The sequence below is a fragment of the Pituophis catenifer genome, unplaced genomic scaffold (genome assembly GCF_029215685.1).
Source record: "Pituophis catenifer annectens isolate HBS135680 unplaced genomic scaffold, rPitCat1.0.hap2 SCAF_2, whole genome shotgun sequence".
NCBI lineage: Eukaryota > Metazoa > Chordata > Lepidosauria > Squamata > Colubridae > Pituophis > Pituophis catenifer.
The window spans coordinates 182557302-182582039 of record NW_027256882.1 but is presented as its reverse complement, the minus strand read 5'-3'; the positions used below and the strand labels follow the sequence as shown (position 1 = coordinate 182582039).

General features: G+C 40.8%; 1 protein-coding gene across 1 annotated transcript in view; it reads right to left on the bottom strand.

The window, feature by feature from the left end:
* The window catches only part of DOCK6 (dedicator of cytokinesis 6), a 208460-nt gene that overhangs the window by 44575 nt on the left and 139147 nt on the right, over positions 1 to 24738 (bottom strand). Inside the window, exons 32-37 of the mRNA XM_070934460.1 lie at positions 23434 to 23585; positions 22436 to 22618; positions 21395 to 21521; positions 20684 to 20768; positions 19462 to 19558; positions 794 to 922 (exon numbers count right to left, since the gene is read on the bottom strand). Coding sequence (XP_070790561.1) covers positions 794 to 922; positions 19462 to 19558; positions 20684 to 20768; positions 21395 to 21521; positions 22436 to 22618; positions 23434 to 23585 — 773 coding nt within the window. The remainder of the gene's footprint in view (positions 1 to 793; positions 923 to 19461; positions 19559 to 20683; positions 20769 to 21394; positions 21522 to 22435; positions 22619 to 23433; positions 23586 to 24738) is intronic.

Sequence of the window (24738 nt, the reverse complement as noted above, 5' to 3'; positions counted from 1 at the left end):
TATCTTGTCACCATGTTGAAGAGAAGCAGTTGTGAAATGAGTGACATGGTTGTTAAGAATGCTGCACGGGCATAAATGTGAGGATGGTCATAAGTGTGAGGACCTGTCAAAAGTGCGAGGACCTGTCAGAAATGACTTTTTTCAGCCCTCTGGTTAGTCCTTTTGTGCATATGGACTACTCAGAGGGCTGAAAAAGTTATTTTTGACTGGTCCTCACACTTTTGACCAGTCCTCGAACTTACGACTGTCCTCACATTTTACATTTTTGCCCTATCTTGTCACCTTGTTGAAGAGAAGCAGTTGTGAAATGAGTGACATGGTTGTTAAGAATGCTGCACGGGCATAAATGTGAGGATGGTCATAAGTGTGAGGACCAGTCAAAAGTGCGAGGACCTGTCAGAAATGACTTTTCAGCCCTCTGAGTAGTCCCTATACACATAGCCATGGCCACCCGGTCACATGACCAGGTAGCCACGCCCACCAAGTCACATGGCCTCCAAGCCACACCCACACAATAAGCCACGCCCACAATGGTGTCCTTCTTACCAATGTTAAAATCTGTTCACCTTACCCTATAGACATAGCCATGGCCACCCGGTCACATGACCAGCTAGCCACGCCCACCCAGTCACATGACCAGCTAGCCACGCCCACAAAATAAGCCACGCCCACAATGTCCCTCTTTACCAGTGTTAAAATCTGGTCACCTTATCCTAGCAGATGATGATCCTTGCAAAAGTTGCAGATTGAAGGAACTGCATCCCACGAGACTTTCCTCACCAAGCAGACTCACCTTGCTCACTAGTGCTCTCTGAGTGGCAAAGCAGTGTTGTAAGAAGGCAGCACTAGGTGTACAGCCCATGCTGTGAAGAAGCACCCTCAGCACCCCACCCAGGATACTCTCCTTGGTTTCAGACACTGTCTGCAGAGGAGGGGAAGGAAGAAAAAAAATTGAATTCATTAGATGGCACTGCAGAATGAAGGAAGCTCTATAGAAGCAAAGAAGGAGTGTTTCATACTATCACACACTTTATTACAATGTAGAACAAAGAACAAAAATGATAACTGCACAAGTAAATGAGATTCCCAATGTTGTTTTAAGGAAATGTTTTATCACAAGAAATGTAACATTTCTTAATTTTAAAAGAAAGCTATTTCCTACCTTATTATCCGCAAATTCCTTATGCAAAGGATAAATAAAACTATTTGGCACAATATTTGAGAAGCACTGTATTTCTTTTCATACCGAACTTCCTTGAAATGCAATGGAGACCAATTAAATCCCTGCTAAATTGTGGGATCCCTTTATAGAGTTTATGGCTAGGATTTTTATATCAAGATGTGAAGTCTGCTTGCAGGCAAAGAAACTACTTGTGTTTATTATTATCATCTTTGAACACTGTTCCATCACACTTGGCAATAGAAGGGGTCTGTCAGAATATTGCCTGCATATGATGCACCAGAGACTAGAAGGGGTTAAGTCTTTACAGACATCACATGTGACTATATCAGCCAATGAACTCTTTTATTGGACTCTTACCCAGAAACCACTTGGACATCTTCCCTGTTTTTTCTCTCTCTCTCATCTTTTTTTTTTTTTTAATAGACTTTATTGAGATTTTTTACAGAACAAAAATAAATGAGAAAAACAAACAAACAAACAAACAAACAAACAAACAAAACAATCATTCAAACAATAACATAGAACACATTAATATAATAAACATTTTCAATTTGTATCGGATATGCAGTGTTTAAACTATTTACATAAATAATACTTGTTGATATTTTGACTCACTTTTTACCAATATTTAACACACCTTTGATCTTTCTTCCATTTTGTCATGCAACCACTTGTACCACCTTTCCCACACCATATAGTATACTGACTTTTCATCATTTAATTCATAAGTTAATTTAGTCATCTCTGCGCACTCGAGTATTTTCTTAATTGTAAGCTCTTCTGGTGGTTGAATTTTCTCTTTCCAAAACTGTGTGTATGCCAATCTAGCGGCTGTAATTATATGGATCATTAAATGCATCATTTCCTTTCTATATGGCTTCTTTATTATTCCCAGGAGGAAAATCTCTGGTGTTAATGCAATATCTTCATCGGTTATTTCATATAACCATCTCCTAATTTTATTCCAGTATCCTTTTGCTTCCGGGCATGTCCACCACATCTCATCTATCTCTCAGCAAGACAACACGTGAACTTATCTCTCCTCTCAACAACTGAGTCATACAATTAGGGTAAAAGGTGTAACAGGACACTCTGTTCATTATTGTATGCATGCATATATTTTGTAAATAATAAAATGAATTTTTGAACCTGAAGCTGTATTGACCAAATAACTTCCTCATAGAACCAAATGAGCACAACCATCAATATATATCTGACAAATGGTAGCAGAGGATGATAATTATTGCTCAGGTATATGAATTTTTTTGTAAATTTTAAAATATAGAACGATTTTTCCTAACATGGAATCCTTGAACCTGAATGAATTATCTTTACAAGAGATTGATGCATTAACCGTATCCTTAACAAAACAGCACCAATCATTATCCAAAAGACTAAAAAACTTTCTATTGAAGCTACGCAGCAAGTACAAACCTCTTTATGAAAGGACTCAATTTTTTTTTCTCCTCTTCACCCGAACACCGAAAGAACAGAACCATGCTTACAACAACCTTGCTTCGTTCTCAATTCTACTCCACCTCATGACTTTCATCAAGGACTTCAACCTTCTGAATCCCTTGTCTGTTCCAACCCTATAACTTCAGACCAACTTTTATTTTCTCAAGCTTCTCAAAAACAGCATTTATATCAAGCTTTACATGTGACAGGCCTGCTAAATGCAGGCTGGACTCCTCAAAGAACTCTTGAACTGTTGAACACCCTTTCAATCTCACCAGACCTGGTAAGCGACAATTTTTTGCTTCAACCCATAGATTCCCAGACTGACCTTTTAAACACCCATTTTATTAAAAATCCTCCCTCCCACCTATTCATTTCATTTTCATTTTATTAGATTTCTATACCGCCCTACTCCCGAAGGACTCAGGGCGGTGCACAGCCAAACAATAAAAACACATACAGTACAAAATTTAAAAAATAGAATAAAATCAAATTAAATAATTTTGGCCCCGACAAATTTAAAACCCCAAACTTTTAAAACCAATTTAAAATTGAATATATAAAATACTAAAAGATATTTAAAATTTTAAAAATCTTTTATAAAAGAGGGGGAAAAATTAGGCCAGGCCGGCCTGGTGAAATAGTAAGGTCTTTAAGGCGCGGCGGAAGGTGCGCAGATCCAGGATCCTCCGTATCTCTGGGGGGAGCTCGTTCCAGATAGTAGGTGCCCCCACAGAGAAGGCTCTCCCCCTGGGGGCCACCAGTCGGCATTGTTTGGCTGACGGCACCCGGAGGAGCCCCTCTCTATGGGAGCGTACCGGCCGGTGGGAGGCTATTGGTGGTAGTAGGCGGTCCTGCAAGTACCCAGGTCCTAAGCCATGGAGCGCTTTAAAGGTGGTAACCAGAACCTTGAAGCGCACCCGGAAGACCACCGGGAGCCAGTGCAGCTCGCGCAGGAGGGGTGTTACATGGGAACGCCATGTCGCTCCCATTACCACCCGCGCGGCTGCACTCTGCGCCAGTTGGAGCCTCCGGGTGCTCCTCAAGGAGAGCCCCATGTAGAGAGTGTTGCAATAGTCCAGGCGGGAGGTGACAAGGGCATGAGTGACCGTGCGTAACGAGTCCCGATCCAGAAACGGACGCAACTGGCGAATCAGACGAACCTGATGAAAAATCCTCCCGGGCACGGCCGTCAAGTGCTCTTCTAAAGACAGCCGTGAATCCAGGAGGACGCCCAAGTTGCGAGCCCTCTCCATGGGGGCCAATGATTCGCCCCCAATAGTCAGTGATGGCGTCAACTGACTATATCGGGACGTCGGAAACCACAGCCACTCAGTCTTGGATGGGTTGAGCCTGAGCCTGTTCCTCCCCATCCAGATCCGTACGGCCTCCAGGCACCGGGACATCACTTCAAGGACATCGTTGGGGTGATCCGGGGTGGAGATGTACACTGGGTGTCGTCAGCGTACTGATGGTACTCCACCCCGAAACCACGGATGATCTCGCCCAGCGGCTTCACATAAATATTGAACAGGAGAGGCGAGAGGACCGACCCTTGCGGCACCCCACATATGAGGGGCCTCGGGGTCGACCTCTGTCCCCCTGTCAACACAGACTGCGACCGGTCAGAGAGAAAGGAGGAGAACCACCGCAACACAGTGCCTCCCACCCCCAACTCTTCCAACCGGTGCAGCATGATACCATGGTCGATGGTATCAAAAGCCGCTGAGAGATCTAATAGGACCAGGACAGAGGAGCACCCCCTGTCCCGAGCCCTCCAGAGATCATCAACCAATGCGACCAATGCCGTTTCCGTGCTGTACCCGGGCCTGAAGCCCGACTGGAACGGATCCAGATATGTCGTTTCATCCAGGTGCTGGGGGAGCTGTTGCGCGACCACACTCTCAACAACCTTCGTAACAAAGCGAAGGTTGGAGACCGGACGATAATTTACCAACATTGCCGGGTCCAGGGAAGGCTTCTTGAGGAGAGGCCTCACCACCGCCTCTTTCAAGGCGGCGGGAAAGTCACCCTCACTCAGCGAAGCGTTTACAATCCCCTGGAGCCAGCCTTGTGTCACTTCCCGGGAAGCCAGTACTAACCAGGAAGGACACGGGTCCAATAAACAAGTGGTCGCGTTCAGTCTACCCAGAATCCTGTCCACGTCCTCAGGGGTCCCAGGATCAAACTCATCCCAGATAACATTCTCAAGACCTGCCCCTGTCTCTCCCCGAGACTACCCAGTCGGAGTCCAAATTTTCCCGAATCTGAGTGATTTTGTCATACAGATACTGAACAAAATCCTCGGCTCTACCCTCCAAGGGGTCCTCCCGCGCTTCCTGGTGGAGCAGGGAGCGGGTCACCCTAAAGAGGGCGGCCAGGCGATTATCTGATGATGCAATAAGAGCAGCAAAATAACTACATTTTGCTGCTTTTATCGCCACTAAGTAATTCCTAATGTGGGATCTTACTAGTGTCCGGTCAGATTCAGAAAGACTGGCCCTCCAACTACTCTCTAGGTGTCTTTTCCGGCGCTTCAACTCCCTCAGCTCCTCGGTAAACCAAGGAGCCAATTGAGATCGGCGCCGGGTCAGAGGCCGCAAAGGCACGACCCGATCCAGAGCACCAGCAGCCGCCCTATCCCAGGCGGCCACCAGGTCTCCAGTCGAGGCGTGTGCCAGAACCTCAGGAAATGGCCCAAGCTCCGTCTGGAATCTGTCAGGTTCCATCAGGCGCCTGGGGCGGAACCATCTTACTGGCTCTGCCTCCCTGCGGCGGGGTGCAGCGGTTCGAAAGTCAAGACGAAGGAGAGAGTGATCTGACCATGACAAGGGTTCAGTAACTATATCCCCTATATCAAGATCCCTCAACCACTGTCCAGAGACAAAAACCAGATCCAGCGTGTTTCCCCCTGTGTGGGTAGGGCCATGAATTAACTGGGTCAGGTCCATAGCTGTCATGGAAGCCATGAACTCCCGAGCCATCTCTGACGTCTCACCCACGGACGGCAGGTTGAAATCTCCCATGACCATAAGCTTAGGGGTATCAACCGCCACCGCGGCGATGACGTTGAGTAGCTCGGGCAGGGCTGTTGCCACGTGGCAGGGAGCCAGGTACGTGATCAGCAAACCCATCTGAACCCCATGACCCCATTTCACAAAAAGGGATTCACAGCCGGCCGTCTGAGGAACAGTTTTGGTCTCAGACCTTCTTTAATGATAACCGCTACCCCCCCCTGCCTCTCCCCTGTGACCTCGGCTGATGGAATGCTTGGAAACCTGGCGGGCACATTTCAACGAGGGGAACCCCCCCTCCTGGCCCAACCAGGTCTCCGTAATACCTGCCAGGTCCGCACCCCCCTCCTGAACAAGATCACAGATGAGGGGGGCTTTATTTACTACGGACCTGGCATTGCACAGCATCAGCCAAAGGCCTGGGTCCTGAGGGTCTATGCAACCTGAGGAGCGAGTAGAGCCTTGGGGGCCGGAGCACGCCACCGCTCGTAGACAGCGAGTGCGCACTCCCCTAACACGATATGGCCCCCTGCTCCCACCATATCTACCCCTCCCACCTACAGTACTGATGTTCAAAAAACTATCCGGACAAGCTCTAACCCCCCCCTCGATCCCGGGTCCCCCATCCCCCACGCCACGCTTCACTGCCAGACCCGACCCTCCCCCTTGTGGGTTATCCCCCATACCCACAGCCCGAATTCCAATCTGACCCTCCCCCTCCCTAGGACCCCTTAAAAATTTGACTAAAAATTTTGTTAGAAAACCCCTCAATCCCCTCGTTTTCACATGCCACCTCTCTGGGTCCCAAAACCCTTCCTTGAGGTGGGCCCTCGATAGTGAGGAGGGCCACATCTGCGAGAAGGGGGAATCTCGCAGCGCAAGAAGATCTGCGGTTGTATACATCTCCAAAATGCAGCGATGGAGGCCCAAAGCTCAGACAGGGGACTTCACAAAAGATGTAACACAGCCAATTGTTCATCGATGTCCTGTTGGTATCTCAACTGTCCTCCCACAACAGCAGGAGGGTCCTAAATTATCTCCTCCAATGGGGGCGACCTCCGGCCCGCCCTCTCACGGCGGAACCCCAAGGGGCCGTAGATTGAAAAAGTTCTCCCACAGACAAGAGTCATGATGTAATAGAGGACCCCTCAACAGTTGCATCAGTTTGGCTGACCATGGTCGGAAGAAAGATTTATCAGTCTATCAGTCAGTCTATGAGTCACGCCAGGGGCGAAGATGGAAAGTCCTTGGCAAAGTCTTATACTCAAGATCATATTCGAGTAAGTCCCGATGAAAAAGGGAAAGAAGGGAATATTGACTTTATTGCTCCCAATATGGCTTCCACCTTCCCCGAAAGCATGGCTTCAAAAATGGCTGACAAAATGGCAGCCCCCACACTCCACCATGCGGTCCACAAAATGGCCGACAATTTATATGACCACACTTTAAACAAAATGACGTCTACCACTTCAGACCACAAGGTCTCAACCAACCCCCTTACCCCCATACATCCTACTACCCACCCCACAACTGGAGATATTCAGACTGATTCCCTACCTTCTTCATCCAGAGCACCGAGTTCGAATCCTCCCAATTTTTTTTAAATTTTCAGAACTTTTCTATTTTTGCCACTGCTGCAGACCTCCCCATCTATACCGCTGCAGCTGCATATATTTCTACTGATACCAATATTGTTTCCAATGTAAAAAGATCCTCTTCAGTCTTTGCAGCCGCCGCCTCACTCCCCCCTTATCGCTGAAGATGCCGCCGCTGCCGCCTCCAACACTACAGATGCCCCGTCCAAACAACAAATTCACACGATTTTTGCAGCCTTTGCATCAAAAGCCAACCTACCTTCTACAGCAGCCGACGCCGTCACAGCAGCTCTTCCGAATCAAACTACAACCACCACCTCCATTATTCCTCCTATCGTTGAATCACCTGCAACATCTTCTCTCACACCAAACGACTCCAATCAACAATCCAACGTTCAATTACCTATCTCTGCTGACAGTAACTCATTTTAGCCTTCTATTACTGTAAACTGTAATGATTTAAATATTGAAACTAATCATTCTTTGTCTTTATCTACTAATGTAAATTTATCTTTAGAAATTGAAACTGTTTTGCAACATTTTAAACAACATGGCCCATTACCTTTATCACCAAACTTCAAAAAATTACAAACCTCAGGTAATAATTTCCCTACTTGGGAACAAGAAACTCATTTACATCTTTTAAGAGAAGGCACATTTCTTATAATTGAATCTCCCCCTACTAAACCTTGGTCATCTGACTTAACTTTTCTTCACAATAGTGTTTATGCCACTCTTATGTCAACTTTAGAAAGTGATATTGTTCATTCTATACCTACACACACAAGAAGTATGGCAATACTTACAAAACCATTACAACAAACCCTCGCCTGCAACTATCGCTACTCTTGCCGGTGACTTTTATAGCCAAACATCTTTTCCACCTCGAATCCATGCAAAAAAAACTGATTCAACGCAATCATCCTGTACCTGAAACTGCCATGATTGGTATCATTTTCAATTCTATTAAACACATTCCTGGTTGGTCAGAATTCATTAATAGTCTCCACTCCTTATCCCCCCACATGTACACTGTTGCTGAAATCAAATCCAAATTAATAGACGAAGATAGAAGACTTTATCATATTGATACATACCCTACTTCTTTTGACCACCCTTTTTACCCTAAACATGATTCCCATCCTTCACACAAACCATTTACCGAAACTGGCAGAAACACCCCTCTCAATATCAAAATGATTTTAATTATTGTAACTATAGAGGACATCATCATACCTACAACTCCCATCCTTCACATGGTGACAACACCACCCACACTCATGATACAAGGGGATACACCCCTACAGACATGATTAACAAAAGAAATCATACTATCAAAGAACATACTGAACCTGAAAGATCCATGGCCACTGAATTTTACATTAGAAAGGGTCCCACACACAAAGATTATAAAGACAGAAGGGGACAACATACTGAACAATTTATATATTCTAACTCCGAATCCCAAACATTCGGCATCTTTCCCAACACCCAACAATACCTGCGTGATACCACGCACCTATGGGTCATCGATTCTGGAAGCATATACCATACCACCAATGACAAATCCATATTATATGATATTCACCCAACCAATATTTCAATTACAGCAGCAAATGGTACTTCCAATACAGTTGAATATGAAGGATCTATCTTTATATGCGGTATAGGGGAAATTAGTCAAGTGCGCTATACACCTACCTTTGGCCACAATATTTTGAGTACTTCAAAATTAGGTAAAATCGGTTTTAAAGTATCTCTTGATGATCAACACGGTTTTATAAAATCCAAACATGATAACACTATTATTGCTAATATTTCTGTCATTAATGATTTATCTTTTCTTATTCCAGATTCCTTTACATCATCCTCACCCACGACTCAACTACCTCAATCCTCATCGATACCTGACCCGGACAATCATCCCGACCGTACCCCGACACCCACCACGAAGGTACCATACCAATACACATGACACTTCCGAATCACATAACGACCAACACACCACACCACACCTCTCTCCAACTTCACCCACATCACAAAACCAACGAACCTCAAAAACAAAAATTCAAACTCATTTACATGATAATTGTGCCCATTTATTACACAGACATTTAGCACATGCCAATACTGCTGCTGTAGACAATACTCAAAAATTTTCCCAAGGCGTATACACTAAGGATTGCCCTATCCAACTTGACTGTGAGATTTGTAAAGCTGCAAAATCAAAGGCAGCCCCAATTCCCCACACCAGCACCAGACGATCAAAACACATATACAAATTGGTACACGTTGACATTGTAGGCCCTTTTCCACTTTATTTGGGCAAATGCAAATATTTTTTGAACTTAGTCGATGATTTCAGTCGTTTTAGACATATCTATACCCTTATTGAAAAATCTCAAGCATTCCAAAAAATAAAAAAAAATTACACTCTCATACAAAACCAACACAACATCAAATTAAAGAGAATTCAAACAGATTGTGGAGCCGAATTCACATCTGTAGAATTTCAAAACTGGATTGATTCCAAAGGCATTATACACTACAAAACATCTCCTTTTACCCCCCAGCAAAATGGGATTTGTGAAAGAAAAAATGGAATATTACAAACCATGATGCACAGCGTCATGTTAGATGCTGATGTACCCCCTAGTTATTGGGCAGAAGCCCTTGCATATGTCAATTACACTTTTAACCGCACATGGAATAAGGTTATTAACCAAATGCCCTACTTTCTTGTATATGGCACTCAACCACACCTCACACATCTTCGTGTTTTTGGCTGCTATGCATACGTCAATATCCCCAAACCACTCAGACGGAAGGGGAATGAGGTGTCCAAAAAATTACGTTTCGTAGGATATGCACCAGGTTTGAAAGCATATCGATTCATAAAAAACAACAACACAGTAATAATTTCCCGTTCAGCCACATTCATAGAAAACCACAACTGGACCAAAATACACTCAAATGACTCATACGTATTAACCCAAGAAACAAATACATTAGATACACCACAGAGAATTCAACATGTACAAACAACAACACCAAAGATTACACCACGAACAAACAACACAGATACACAACTACCAATCAGAAAATCCAAACGAATTACACAAGGCATCCCACCTAAAAGATTTGATGTGAACAATGTGACACAGACAAACCAAATACCCATCACTCCAAAAAATTTTAAACACATGCTCCAATTACCGGAATCAGAACAATTAAAATGGTGGGACGCTATGTCCAAAGAAATGGACTGTTTAATAAATTTAAAAGTATTCACAAAAACAAGACCTCCACAACACAAACGCGATGGGTTTACAAAATTAAAACACTCCCTGACAACACATATCAATGCTTAACGCATTGTAAGCCGCCCTGAGTCTCCGGAGAAGGGCGGCATATAAATCAAATTAAAAAAAAAAATCTATACAAAGCACGCCTCGTAGCCCAAGGTTTTGCCCAATGCTTTCCCGAAGATTATGATGAAACTTACTCACCCACAGTAAAACCAGAAAGCGTAAAAACGGCACTGACTTCAGCCATTGTCTCAAATCAGCCATTGTCTCAAAGCCATTGTCTCAAATGAGTCTCCGGAGAAGGGCGGCATATAAATCAAAAATTAAAAAAAAAAAATCAAGAAGTCTACCAATTTGACGTCCAAACCGCATACCTCCATGCACCATTAGAGGAGGAAATTTATGTCAATGGGGCACCAGGATTCCAAGTTGAATTCGGCAAAACATGGAGGCTACACAAAGGGTTATATGGCTTAAAACAATCAGGCAAACTCTGGTTTGACTGCCTTACCAAAATTTTAAAATCAATGGGGTATAATCAAATTCGATCAGACCAGTGCGTAATGACAAAACCTTATGAAGGGGGAAAAGAAATTATTTTAATCTATGTTGATGATTTGATTTATATCGGGCCCAACATACAATCCAGCGAACAATTTGCAAACAAATTAAGAGAACATGTTAATTTAAAGACCTTAGGTCATATAGATCAATATCTGGGCGTACAAATTTTTAAAACTGATAGAGGTTTTTGCTTCTCACAAAAGGATAAGATTGAAGACCTGTTACAAAGATGTGGCATGGAAGACTGCAATCCCACAGATACACCCATGTGCACTGACTATAATAAAATTGCTTATCTAGACGGCATCAGGCATCATGATAAAACTCAATATCAATCCATCATAGGATCACTCCTTTATATCAGCAGATGGAGTAGACCCGATATATCATTAAGTGCAAATCTCTTATCTAGATAAGTAGATGAGCCTAAAGAACAACATTGGGTTGCTATGAAAAGGTTACTCAGATATTTGCATAATACAAAAGATATGGTCTTATTATTAGAACCTGATGAAGGAGTCAGCCCAGAACTTATCTGTTATTCAGATGCCGATTGGGCAGGGGATGAAAAATCAAGAAAAAGCACATCAGGCTTTATATACTTCCTAAATGGTTGTCCCATAGACTGGCGCGTTTGTCGCCAAAACTTCATTGCTAATTCCATGGCCAAAGCTGAATATGCCAGTGCTTCTGACGCTTGCACACTTCTCACATGGATATACGAATTAGTTTCAGATATTTGGACACAACCTTCACTACCTATCACTCTCCATGAGGACAATGAGTCCGTCATAGCCTCTTCAGTCAGGGATGATGTCAGCTTCAGATCTCGCCATATTGATATACGTTATAAAAATGTGAGAGACCTAGTTAAAAAGGGTTTTGTTGAATTTGTTCATTGCGATACCAAAGACCAAATTGCCGATTTCTTAACTAAACCTGTACCTTGTGAAACACATTGGAACCACTGCAAATCAGTTGGACTGCACTTATAATTTATTTTTTCTTATACTTGTGTTTATTATTATCATCTTTGAACACTGTTCCATCACACTTGGCAATAGAAGGGGTCTGTCAGAATATTGCCTGCATATGATGCACCAGAGACTAGAAGGGGTTAAGTCTTTACAGACATCACATGTGACTATATCAGCCAATGAACTCTTTTATTGGACTCTTACCCAGAAACCACTTGGACATTTTCCCTGTTTTTTCTCTCTCTCTCATCTATCTCTCAGCAAGACAACACGTGAACTTATCTCTCCTCTCAACATCTGAGTCATACAGTTAGGGTAAAAGGTGCAACAGGACACCCTGTTCAGTATTGTATGCATGTATATATTTTGTAAATAATAAAATGAATTTTTGAACCTGAAGCTGTATTGACCAAATAACTTCCTCATAGAACCAAATGAGCACGACCATCAATATATATCTGACATACTTTATCAAATGCTTTACTGAAATCTAAGTATACTATGTCCACAGCATTTCGCTGGTCTACTAATTTAGTGACTTTATCAAAGAATAAAATAAGATTGGTTTGGCATGATTTGTCAACCCATGCTGACTTTTAGTTATAACTTTATTTGTTTCTAGATGTTCACAGATCTGGTTTTTTTATTATCTTTTCCAGAATCTTCCCAGGTATTGATGTTAAACTGATTGGTCTGTAGTTTCCTGGGTCTGTTTTCTTCCCGTTTCTTAAAGATGGGAACCACATCAGGCCTTTTCCAATCTTCAGGTACTTCCCCAGTGCTCCAGGATTTTTGAAAGATATGATATAATGGTTCGAAGTTAACATCTGACATCTCCTTCAGAACTCTGGGATGTAATCTGTCGCAACCCGTTGATTTATATTTGTCAAGGTCACTTAGGTGTTCTCTTACCATTTTCTTGCTTATTTTAATTTTTAATATTTCTAGTTTGTCTTTTACAGTAGGTTTTTTTTTGTATGTTGGGCTATAATTTCTTTTTATGTGAAGACTGATGCAAACAATGAGTTAAGCATCTCTGCTTTCTCTCTGTTACTTCCTTGTCATCTTCTCTCTTTAGTGGACCTACTGTTTCCTTGACTTTGTTCTTGTTTATATGTTGAAAGAAACTTTTTTTAATTATCTTTGACTTTTGCTGCAAGTCTGTTTGTTCTGAGCCTTTGCTTTCCTGACTTCATCTTTGCATGTTCCGGCTATCTGCTGATAATCCTTTTCCTTTATTGTCTTTCTGTTTGTCAGAGAGATCTTTGTGCATGTTGTGACCCCGACTCCCGAGCCTGTCCTAACAGAGGAAGAGGACTCAGAAGGTGATGGGGAGGAACTGACACGGCCTCCCTCTCCAGGACCCTCCTTTCTGGCAATGCCTCAGATTCCATCCGAAGGCCAGGAGGAACAGCCTGGGATGTGCCATGAGGAAGGCATATCGGAGCACCAATTGATAGGGAGCGAGGATGATGAATCCTGGCTTGATCCCAGGCAGCGTCGGAGGGAGAAGCGTGCGCAGCAACGGAAGAGGCGTGGGAGGGCCAGGGATTGAGCTGAGTCACGGAGCCACACCCCATCAGGAATAAACGTGGGTGGGATTGCTCTTCAGGCTTTGTGACGGACAAAGTTAAACCCTGAAAGTCACATCGTGATCTCTGAAATTCGGCTTGGATATATTTTGGACTGAACATTGACTAAACTCTTGTCCTGTGGATAATTTGTTGCTCCTGGAACAGATTGAAGATAAGTCCTCTTCTACTTTATGGGAGTGAAAACGGTCTTGGCAGGCATTCAGCAGTTTGCTGCCAAAACCTTGGTCTGCCAAGAATTCTAATCTGTTTACCTAATAAAATATTGGCAGGCGTGCTTGGTATTACGTTTGCCTGTGTGAGTAAGGGAGACAGAACAGTGCAGCCATGGTGGTTTCTTCTTGAATGTCTTGTTTTTCTTATATAACAAATGTAAAATGTTTTGGTTTATGTTATCCACATCTTTTGGGAAACTCTGCCTGACTCTCTCGCTCACATTCTATCCCATTTTCATGAGTTGACCAAGATCGCGATGCATGAATTGGCTGCAGCTGCATCAGCTCTTGAAGGTGAAAAGTTTTTGGAGGGATTTAAGGGTTATAGGCTTCATGGTAGGGAAGGTTTTAATGTGTGAGCAAGATACGAGCAGTTGTGTATACCACTCCATATCAATCCCTTGTTCTACTAGTTCTTGTTTCATTTTCAATTCCCCTTTTTTTGATAAAATATCTTTATATCTGATAATATCCTCCATATTAGTAAATATTTGGATGTATTAATGCTTCCATTGTTGAAAGCCATGTTGGTATTTTCAAATAATATTTTTCTCTAACCTTCTCCCATACTACTAATAAAGCATTCCTTATACAATGTCTTTGAAAATAGCTATGCATCTTATTTTTCCCGTACCATAAAAAAGCATGCCAACCTAATTGTAAATCGTGCCCCTCCAAAGTTAATAACCTTGTATTTCTTAATACAATCCATTCCTTCATCCATGATAATGCTGCTGTTTGATAATATAATTCCCAGTTTGGTAGTCCAAATCCTCCCCTTTGTCTTGCATCTTATAACATTTTCATATTGATTCTCGCTTTTTTCCCCTGCCATATAAATTTCATTATCATTCTATTCAGAGCTTCAAAATATTTTTTCCCAGTTTTATCGGTATTGTTTGAAATAAAAACAACAATCTAGGTAATATATTAATCTTAATTACCACTATTCTTCCCATTAATAATTGCAAATTTTTCCATTTCTCCAAATCCGTCTCGATTTGTCCTTTCAATTTATAGTAATTATGGGGCCTATCAATAAGGCTGTTAGTTGTATTCCTAAATACATTACCTTTTTAGTAATCTGAATATCTAATTTCTCCATTAAATCCCTTTTCTGTTTCTCTATGATATTTTTCACCAATATTTTTGTTTTATCTTTATTAATTTTCAACCCTGCTCTCTCTCCATATTCTTCTATTTGTTCTATCAGTCTGGATCCTACTTCTTGAGGCTCCTTTAAAATAAACACTAGATAATCTGCAAATGCTTGTAGTTTGTATTCTTCTTTTTTAATTTTCATCCCTTTTTTTCTCTTCATTGTCTTATATTTTTATTTAACACTTCTAATGTCAACACAAATAGCAATGGGGATAGAGGACATCCCTGCCTTGTTCCTTTCATAATATTAACCTTCTCTATCATATCTCCATTTATTATCACCTTTGCAGATTGCTTACTATAAATTGTCTCAATTATATTTATAAATCTTCCCCCAAAGTCTATAGCTGCAATTGTTTTATCATAAATTGCCAGTTCACATTATCAAAAGTCTTCTGTGCCTCGAGAAACATCAATACCATTTGCTTTTCTGGGTGTACTTCATAATATTCCAAAGTATTTAAGATTGTCCTCATATTGTCTCTGATCTGTCTCTTTGGTAAGAAACCATTTTGATCTGTGTGAATAAATTCATTTAACGTTCCAGCATGGAAGCTTGTTCCCTCCCTGATGAGCAGGTACTCAGGTTTGATATAACTATTGTTCGGAAGGTCCTGCGGAAGTCAATACTCGGAAAGCTGGTCCTGATAATATCCCTGGGTGAGTATTTAAGGAGTGTGCTGACCTGCTGGCCACTGTTCTCACAGACATCTTCAACCTCTCATTGCATCAGGCCATAGTCCATCATGTTTTAAGACTGCCATCATTGTACCAGTGACCAAAAAACCTATCATCACATGCTTGAATGATTATTGTCCAGTTGCACTCACTTCCATTATGATGTAGTGTTTGCTAAAGGACTATATGGTTTCATGCCTTCCCCCTACATTTGACTCATTACAGTTTGCCTATCGGAAGAACTGCTCTATAAATGATGCAGTTTCTTATGTGCTTCATTTTAGCTTGGCTCACCTGGAGGAGAAGAATACTCATGTGCTAATGCTGCTTATTGATTTTTGTTTGGTGTTCAACACAATGATTCCTCAGCATTTGGTGAACAAACTGGGCCTATTAGGTTTTAATACTCCTTTATGTAATTGGATACTGGATTTCCTTATTGATAGGCCCCAGTTTATGCGAGTTGGAAGAAAAGTTTCCAACTCCATCTCCTTGAGTACCGGTTCCACACAGGGTTGTGTCTTGAATCCATTACTGTTCACCTTGAGTACCGGTTCCACACAGGGTTGTGTCTTGAATCCATTACTGTTCACCTTTTTTTTCAAACATCCATAGGTGTTTGGTGAACAGTGTATTGTCTGGGTCAATTTATACATAATAATAATACTAATGATACTATTTACACATACATCGTAATAAACTTTCAACTTCTAATTTTAAGTATACATAGCAATAATAATATATTGCATTATGTAGCAGTATACATAGTAGTATTTTCCCAATTTCTACTTCTATTTTCTAACCATTAATAAAACAAATCCCATATTAAGAAATATTCTGTTGTCTATCCATCATCTCTGCCCTTTTTAGTATTTTGACTCTTATTGACTTTTTAACAAATCTCACATGTTCCCCCCCTGGGACCTTATGTCTCCTTACACCACTCATATTTAATCTAAGTATTTCATCTGCCTCCCTGTCTACCTCTCACTTTTCAGTCTCAAGGGTCCCCACCAATAATTCTTTCATCTCTTCTGGCAGATCTTCCTCTTTGTCCTCATCTATATTTTGACATCTTAAAAAATAAACTGCCCTCTCCTTTTCAAGAGTTATTCCTTTCTTTTCCAAATCTTTATCCGCTTGTTGATTTATCTCCTCCATTCTTTCCTCCACCCCTTCTAATTCCTCCTCTATTTTCTGAATTTTTTGTTCATTTTTTGTTGTCATTTGCTAATTGTTTCCTAATCTCACATCTATGTCATGCATCTGTTTCTTCATCTCTCTATGATTGTTTATCATAGCTTCCTGGATATATTGAAACATCAATTGTATTTCTTTTTGAAGTATATTAATTTTTCCCTGTTGTGACATCTTAATTTGAATTAATGGGCTGGAAATTGCTCAATAATCCACCAAAACCCCAATGTCTCAGTTGTCCAGAACACCAAAGAGCCAATAAGAGAAGAATTTGCTCAATCCTAGAACCGTTCCTCAAAATCAAATATTTATATTTATAGTCCTCAAAATTTACCAATTTACTTCCTCAAAATTGTCCAAGTTTGTAAGTCTTGTTTAACTTTTCTTCTTTTACCTCGTAAAATATTCTATCGTGTTTCCCCAAAAATAAGACCCTGTCTTATATTTTTTTGAACCCTGAAATAAGCACTTGGCCTTATTGCCGTGTACTCAAAAGCCCGATTGGGCTTATTATCAGGGGATATCTTATTTTGGGGGAAACAAGGTATCAAACAGTATTTATAGTCCAGGATGGCCCATCAAATTCCTCCATATCTCGTTAATCCACCAGCGTCAGCTGTCCAGTCTCAAGGGCAATTCAAGACAGTTCAAAAAAGGACCATATTGTTTACAATCCACACTACTTTGAAGGTCTTCAAAAGGCTCACCATTTACTCCCAAACAGTCAGAAATCAAATCTTATGGCTGCCTTTTTTTGGGGGGGGGGTGTCTTGTCTTGCCAATAGATGTCCTCCCTATTCTTTCTCTTTCCACTTGTACAGAATTCTATTTAAAATATTCCATTTTCCCAGATGTTGTTTGCCTTTCTTCACTTTGTTTCTCTTTTCCTTATCAATCCTGGCTTCCTTTCAAGGTCTTTTCCGATTATGTAGAAGTATAATATCTTTTTTCACCAGTAGGTTTCAACCCAGTTCTAACTTCCAGCATTGAAGCGAAGTGAAAGATATAACAGCTGATTGTCAAATAGTCAAAAAGTTCATTTTTCTTTGTGGAATTTCTTCCAATAGTCAAAGAATATTATCTGCTAATTTAAATAACTTTTCACAAAACTGTAAATTCCAGTCCGGACCTTCTATGTTCTAAAACTTAATAGCCTCTGTTAAAGTTTCATTTCTCTTTTGGGTCTGTAGTTTATCTCCGCGTATTAATTTGCTGCTTCCTCTATGTTTTGGATAATCTTTCTTTCAAAAATTCTTTTATTTGGGGATAGATAGCTAAAGTAGAAGTTGAAAATCGTCTCACCCAGTTCCAATACTCTATTCCCGAACAGCTCATTAGAGCTTCTTTGGTTGTCTCAGCTTCGTTCCAGCAATAATGTCTGTTTCTCTTCTTCGTTGGTTGGGAGGGTGCCTCGGATCCAGCGGGAGAGCAGCTGCTCTCTTGCGATTGACAAGGCATCCCTCCTTTCTTCATCATCCCTCCAGGATGATTCACAAAGGAGGATTGGCTGGGATTCGCAGAGCCCCGCTATCCTCAACCGTCTCACCGTGACGCCAAACTGGAAGTCCACCACTGTTCACCTTGATGATCTGCGACTGCTGTGCCAAATCTGCTACAAATCATATTGTGAAGTATGTGGATGACATGGCAGTGGTGGGTCTTATCTGGGATGACAATGAAGATGCTTATAGGGAAGAGATGAAGGCTCTGGTGGATAGGTGCAATAAACGTAACCTGGTTCTAAATGTTAATAAAACAAAGGAGATCATCATAGATTTTAGAAAGAGACGGCATGGTCATACTCCACTCAGCATCAAGGATGCAGCTGTAGAGGTGGTCAACAGTATTAAGTATCTGGGAATGCAGATAACTAACAATCTGAACTGGTCTCTCCACACATCATTCTTAGTGAATTGTGCAAACCAGCATCTGCATTTCTTGCATCAGATGAGGAGACCACATCTTTCTCCTTCTGTCCTAGCCACTTTTTACAGAGGCATGCTTGAGAGCATTTTAACAAACTGCATCACTGTTTGGTTTGGTGACTGCAGTGCCTCAGAGAGAAAGTCCATTCAGAGAGTGGTAAGGTCAGACGAGAAGATTATAGGAAGCTTGCTTCCTGTTATTCAGTAAACTTTCAAGATTCGTTTCTCTCGCCATGTTCACTTATATATCTGAACTAGACTGTGTTGTTTCTTTGTGTCATATAATATATGTGGGTATATGCATAATTTGAGCATGTTTATTTAGTCATGTTTATATAGTGTATATTGAAGCTGGTGACCCTTTCAGAGCTGTATGCAATGGAATTTCATTTTAATGTATGCTGATTAGTGTATATTCAAAGTGACAATAAAGTTATTGTAAGTCTAAGACCAAACTTATCAGATACATTTTGGGAAGCAGAATCCTTTCTCTTTAAGACCAGTTCTGAATGCTCCACAACAGAGATAGTAGAAACCTCACATTTAGAGGACAAGACTCAAAGCTTTATCGTAATGAGTAAGGCTAGATCTTACTTGCACAATAATTTCCAGGGTATCCAGCACCACCATGTTGGCCTCTGTAGCCAGGTTTCCATCTACCAAAGCATCATGTTCCATTTCTTCCTTTGACCTATGCAAGTGATAAAGAAAGTGAACATTAGATTACTATCTAGTCGTGCAAAATGTCTCATTTTGTTTGCAAAGTTATTTAGTTGATTTCTGATCATTGGGCCTCCCCATTTGCCTTTGGAGCAAAAGGGCAGAATGACTTTTCCTAAAAGGGAATCCCCCGCAAGATATGTCATGTGAAAGTAATTGGCCACTCCAAAACTGTTGGTTTATCCTTCCCCAAATGGCAATAAAATTAGGCTGTTGAGTTAATGGAAGGCGATGGACAGAGAAGCAGAAATAAAAAAAAACACTTTAATACTGTTTGCTGGGACATGACTGGTATGTGTGATTGTAGAAAAGGACCATAGCTTTTCAGCATTGGCTGGAAACTTCCAAATGCATCTATTTGATTGTAGGATATGGAATGCTGGATAATATAGAATGATATCAGATAGCATATGATACAGAACGCTGTACTCAATAGGTCTATGGCCTGGTCCAGCAGGACTTTTTTTATGACTACACATTTAGGTGAAGTGAAAGGTTACTATTGTACTACTGAACCAAATTATAGTATTATTGTACTATAAATTAACTCATTTTGGGAAAGGTAAAATTTGGATTATAATGGAAGATTTCAAAGTCTAAAGGCTGCATTACTGCCATTTGGGTCTGAAGGAAACCTCTGAAACTCAAAGAAAGCGATGAAGCTAAGACTAGGTTGTCTATCTCCCAATTTCTGAACTGACATGAGAAGTGTATTATTTAATTTCTTTTGTGTTACTTCCAGAGGCTTCCACTCATACAACTGCTAGAATAAGAAAAGCCCAATGAAGTGGCTCTGAAAGGTAATATGCAATCACCAACATTTTTTTCTTCTTTGGAACAAATGTATACATGTAACTAATAAATGAAAAGGAGACAAAAACCCCTGCTTTTCCAAACTACATGTGGCCACCCAATGAGTATCATACTGACTCCTCAGCAGCAGAATGTGATGATGATGATAATGATGATGATGATGATGATGATTTTTATGATCATCATCATCATCCTAGCTATTGTTTATCCACTGCAAGATGAAGGCCTCTTCTGCATGTTTCCAATCAATGTGTAGATATGCCAGAATTGCCCACAAACGCACTTGTCCACCTTGTCCGAATTCTGTCTCCAGTGAGCAATATTCTTCCTCCAGCGAACATTTTCTTGGTTTGCAAAGGGACTGCGCTCTGCTGAAAAAAAGGGGAAAGGATCTGGCTTTCACCATTGAATATAAATAAAAATGTGTCTTGAGGGGAAAATGCTTAAATGACCAGCTTCTTCCTCTCATCCTTCTTACCATCCTTCCTCTAGGATGGGAAACCCATCTGGGTTCTTGATTTTACTTCAGACAGAACTTCCTTACTACAAATAGGACTTTATCATGGTGCAACACTGAAAAATCAGGATGTTTTTATTATTATTTATTATTATTTATTTGATTTGTATGCCGCCCTATCTCCGTAGGACTCAGGGCGGCTCACAACAATTAAAATCAAACCAGATAAAACATGTTAAAATACATATTAAACACATGTTAAACATATAAAATAATCCAAACCCCATTAATTATGGATCCATTTCCATAGCACTACAGCAAATAGAAACTTCTTTCTTAATTCTTTCCATTTGAACCGATCTAAAAACTAAAGAAAATCAAAAGCAATGCATTTATTTTCTTCAACGTTTTTACTGCCACTGACTAAATTTCCAGTAAATGTAGCCCAGAAATGGTCCATCTTCTGGGGAGAAGGAACTGTAGAAGCAAAGCTGTGCTGGTGCCTTCCATTGCCCCATGCACTTTGGCTTGTCTCACCTCGGCTGCGTCGAACCATTTCTTGACGAGCTCCAATAGTGCCTAAGATGGCTTCCTCCAGTCGCGCCTTCATGTCCAGAGATTTTTTGAAGGTCAGGCTATTGATGCGTTCAAAGGCCTTTTTGCCCTATGGGATGGTATCAGTCCTCATTAAGAAAGAAGGAAATATTTGACTGCAGGAACAAGATCTGCCAACCAATTGCCCACAGTTCTTCAGAAATAGGAAAAATAGCTTCCCATAGAACAAAGTAATCAAAGGCCTATTCAGAAGGAGTTCAGCAGTGAACATCATGGTTTGCTGGCTCCACTAAAGGTGTTGGTGTTGAAGCTAAATCATCTTACAATCCCAGCACCAGATACTCTAGAACGTTGTCACATCTCAGTTTCACTTAGCCCATTTCAAAATTCCATTAATAACACTCCCCATTTCCACTCACTGCCATTAACAATTCATTTTTTAAAAAATCAAGAGATTTCTCAATGTCTTATGGAAATGCTGATAACATGGGGGCCAAATTAAAGTGTTTTTAAGTCAGTTGGTTTATTTTTTTCCTGCATTTCCCATCCAGTTTCCACAGAAGACTCTAAGAAGAAATTTCCTGACTTTGGGAAGATACAACATTAGTCTTTCCTGTCCCTAACTATAACCAATCTGTTCTGCTGAGACTTTTCTAAAGTATAGCACAAGAATAATTGTCTTTTTAAATTCAGTTTTGCTATCCTGCTATTTGACTCAGGTGAATTAATTATTTTGATATTCATTCAACTACTTCACAGGCTAAATTATAGTTATGTTTTGCTTAAAAATTCAATACATTATTATATTTTTTCAGCTTTTCCTAAGCACCATGTTGCTTTTAGACAAAGATTTCTTTTAGGTTAGCAGCTTGTGACAAAAATGTTTATGAATTATATTTTTGACTTTCATACCAACGTCTGGGGAAATAGTATATGAGCCAAAGACAGAATTCTTGTTTTTATTTTAATCTTTAAAGGAGAGGAAGAGAATCAAAATATCATAATTCTCAAGCTTCTTCTAACCTTGTATTCAAAGCAGGAGACACAGAGGTAGAGTAAGTCAAGTAGACGGTTCAAATGGAAAGCTGAGAGGTCAGCCAGCCAACGATGTAGCACAGCCCCATCAGCATTTTTCAGTACCCACAGAAGACACACCAGTAGATTGCGACTTGCTTCAGCAGACAACATGCTGTACTGGCGGGGAGGCTGCAGATAAACAAAAGCCACGCAGAACAGTTCATGAACAAACTCTAAGCAGTGCATGCTAGTGCATGACAGGATTTCATTGATCTAATCTATTCTAATTGGAAGAAGTGCTACCATCCAAAGGAGGGGGGAAAGAGTTGTATCTGCAGCCAAGAGTTATAGCTTGGTGGTCAAGCAGCTGCTTTACATGAAAATGACTCAATCCCTGACATCTCCAGTTAGAACAGAAAACTCCTGGCTGGAATCTGAAGCACACTGCCAGTCACAACCAAAAAGAATAGACTAACTTGTATGAACTAACATGCTACATGGCAGCTTTATATCTCTTCTACAGTTTTTAATGCCATCCAGAATAAATGACCTACACTACCTTTTTTTTTTTTTTGCTTATAATGCTTTTTATGAAGTTTGGTTCAAGTTTGTTCAAGATACTGTTTTAATCAAAGGATATGCACAGTAGATGTATTCTCAGGGGCCACTCCCTAACTTGGCATTTGAGAGCCTTTTATTCTGGGATATCCCACAATATTCAGCATGTGTGGGTGAGTATGAGAAGGCTGCTGAGAGGGCATGTTCCTATCTGTCTGTCTGCCGGATTTTCTCCTTAGACCCATGGATATAAAGAGTCCGTGTGGCTGGATTCAAGACACTGGGAGAGGTACAAATCCAAGATGCACATGGTTTCATCTCTGAGAGAAAATTTCCTCAAAGCTGGAAATTATGAAGCTTCAAATCCAGAGTGTGCAGGAATTCTCCACCCTCTTAAATTCTGTTTTACTGTATGTTCCCATTTCCCTAGATCAACAGACACTCACCACTGATGGCATTTGGAAGACGGTAGACCGATGAGTATGAGGCAAAGGAGAGCCCGCAATGGCCATGGCAACTGACTGGCTAATGGTGCTGCCATCTCCATCTCCATCGTCAACCATCACAGAAGCAAGCCGCCCTCTTTGGATGTGGTTCTCTGTAAAACAGAATTGACTAGTGTTTGGGTGATAGAAGTAAAAATATTTTTTTCCACCCAGTCAGCCACTTTAATTGTGTTCCATCTATGAAAATAAAACAGTAACAAAACTTTACTGTGTTTAGATACTGAAAGCAGCTAACAAAAATTAACAAATAATCTGCTGATTAAAATATTGTAAAAACATAATGAAATTATACACCAAAATTAAAATGTGTTTGAAGCCATGAAGGTAGTCATTTTTTCTTTTTAAAGTAAAGGCCAACCATTGTTGTTAGAACAATAAATTGGTGTTTGGAAGAAAAGGTACTGACATGACCAAGTCTGGGACTGCTAGAATCTGGATGAAAGCAAACTCAGTAGCCAAGAAGTTCTACAATGCTGACCAAATAAACCAGGAGAGCTCTTTATTGATTTGTTTTATTTATAAGACTGCTCAATTGACAAATGACTCAAGACACCTTGCAAAAAGTATAATATCCCACTATGGGAAGTTAAAAAATTAAATCTGAAATGCACATATACATAAATTGCCATAGCCAATGTGTAGAACCAGGTTTTTAAGAAGCTTCTAAAGGTCAGCAGGTTGAAGCTATATCCATCTCAAGAGAAATACTATTCCAAAGGACAGATGTAGGGACAATCCAAATTTTGCCAGTGTGAGTGCCATGCAAGGACTTCAGTTCCCAATATTCTGAAGCCAGTATGGCCATTAAAGAATTCTTAAGAGTCGAAAATCATGGGTGAGAACACAGGAAGCACATCCAGTCAATCCCGAGAGACCTCAACTTGTTTCCAACTATAGGGTTTAAACAAGGCAGATCTATATTTCTTTCCCCAAGCTCAAATATCTGAGTTCACCCAATCCTAAAATCTAATGATCAGGTTCCACAATCAAGCCATGAGATTCCTAGATTAAGCCCCAGAACTTGTTTAGTTCTTTAAGCTCTAATATTCTTCAGCTTCCTTTCCAAAACTTCCTTCCTTTGTAATATTCTTGTTTGCTATTTCACTAGCCTCTCGCTCCATCTCTCATTGGTCATTCCTTCAATAATACTGGCTTTAATTCTGCTTAAACTATTGTGTTCTTCACAAAAAAAATCTGGCATAGGATGCACAGTTACTGTGTTTCCCCAAAAATAAGACCCAGTCT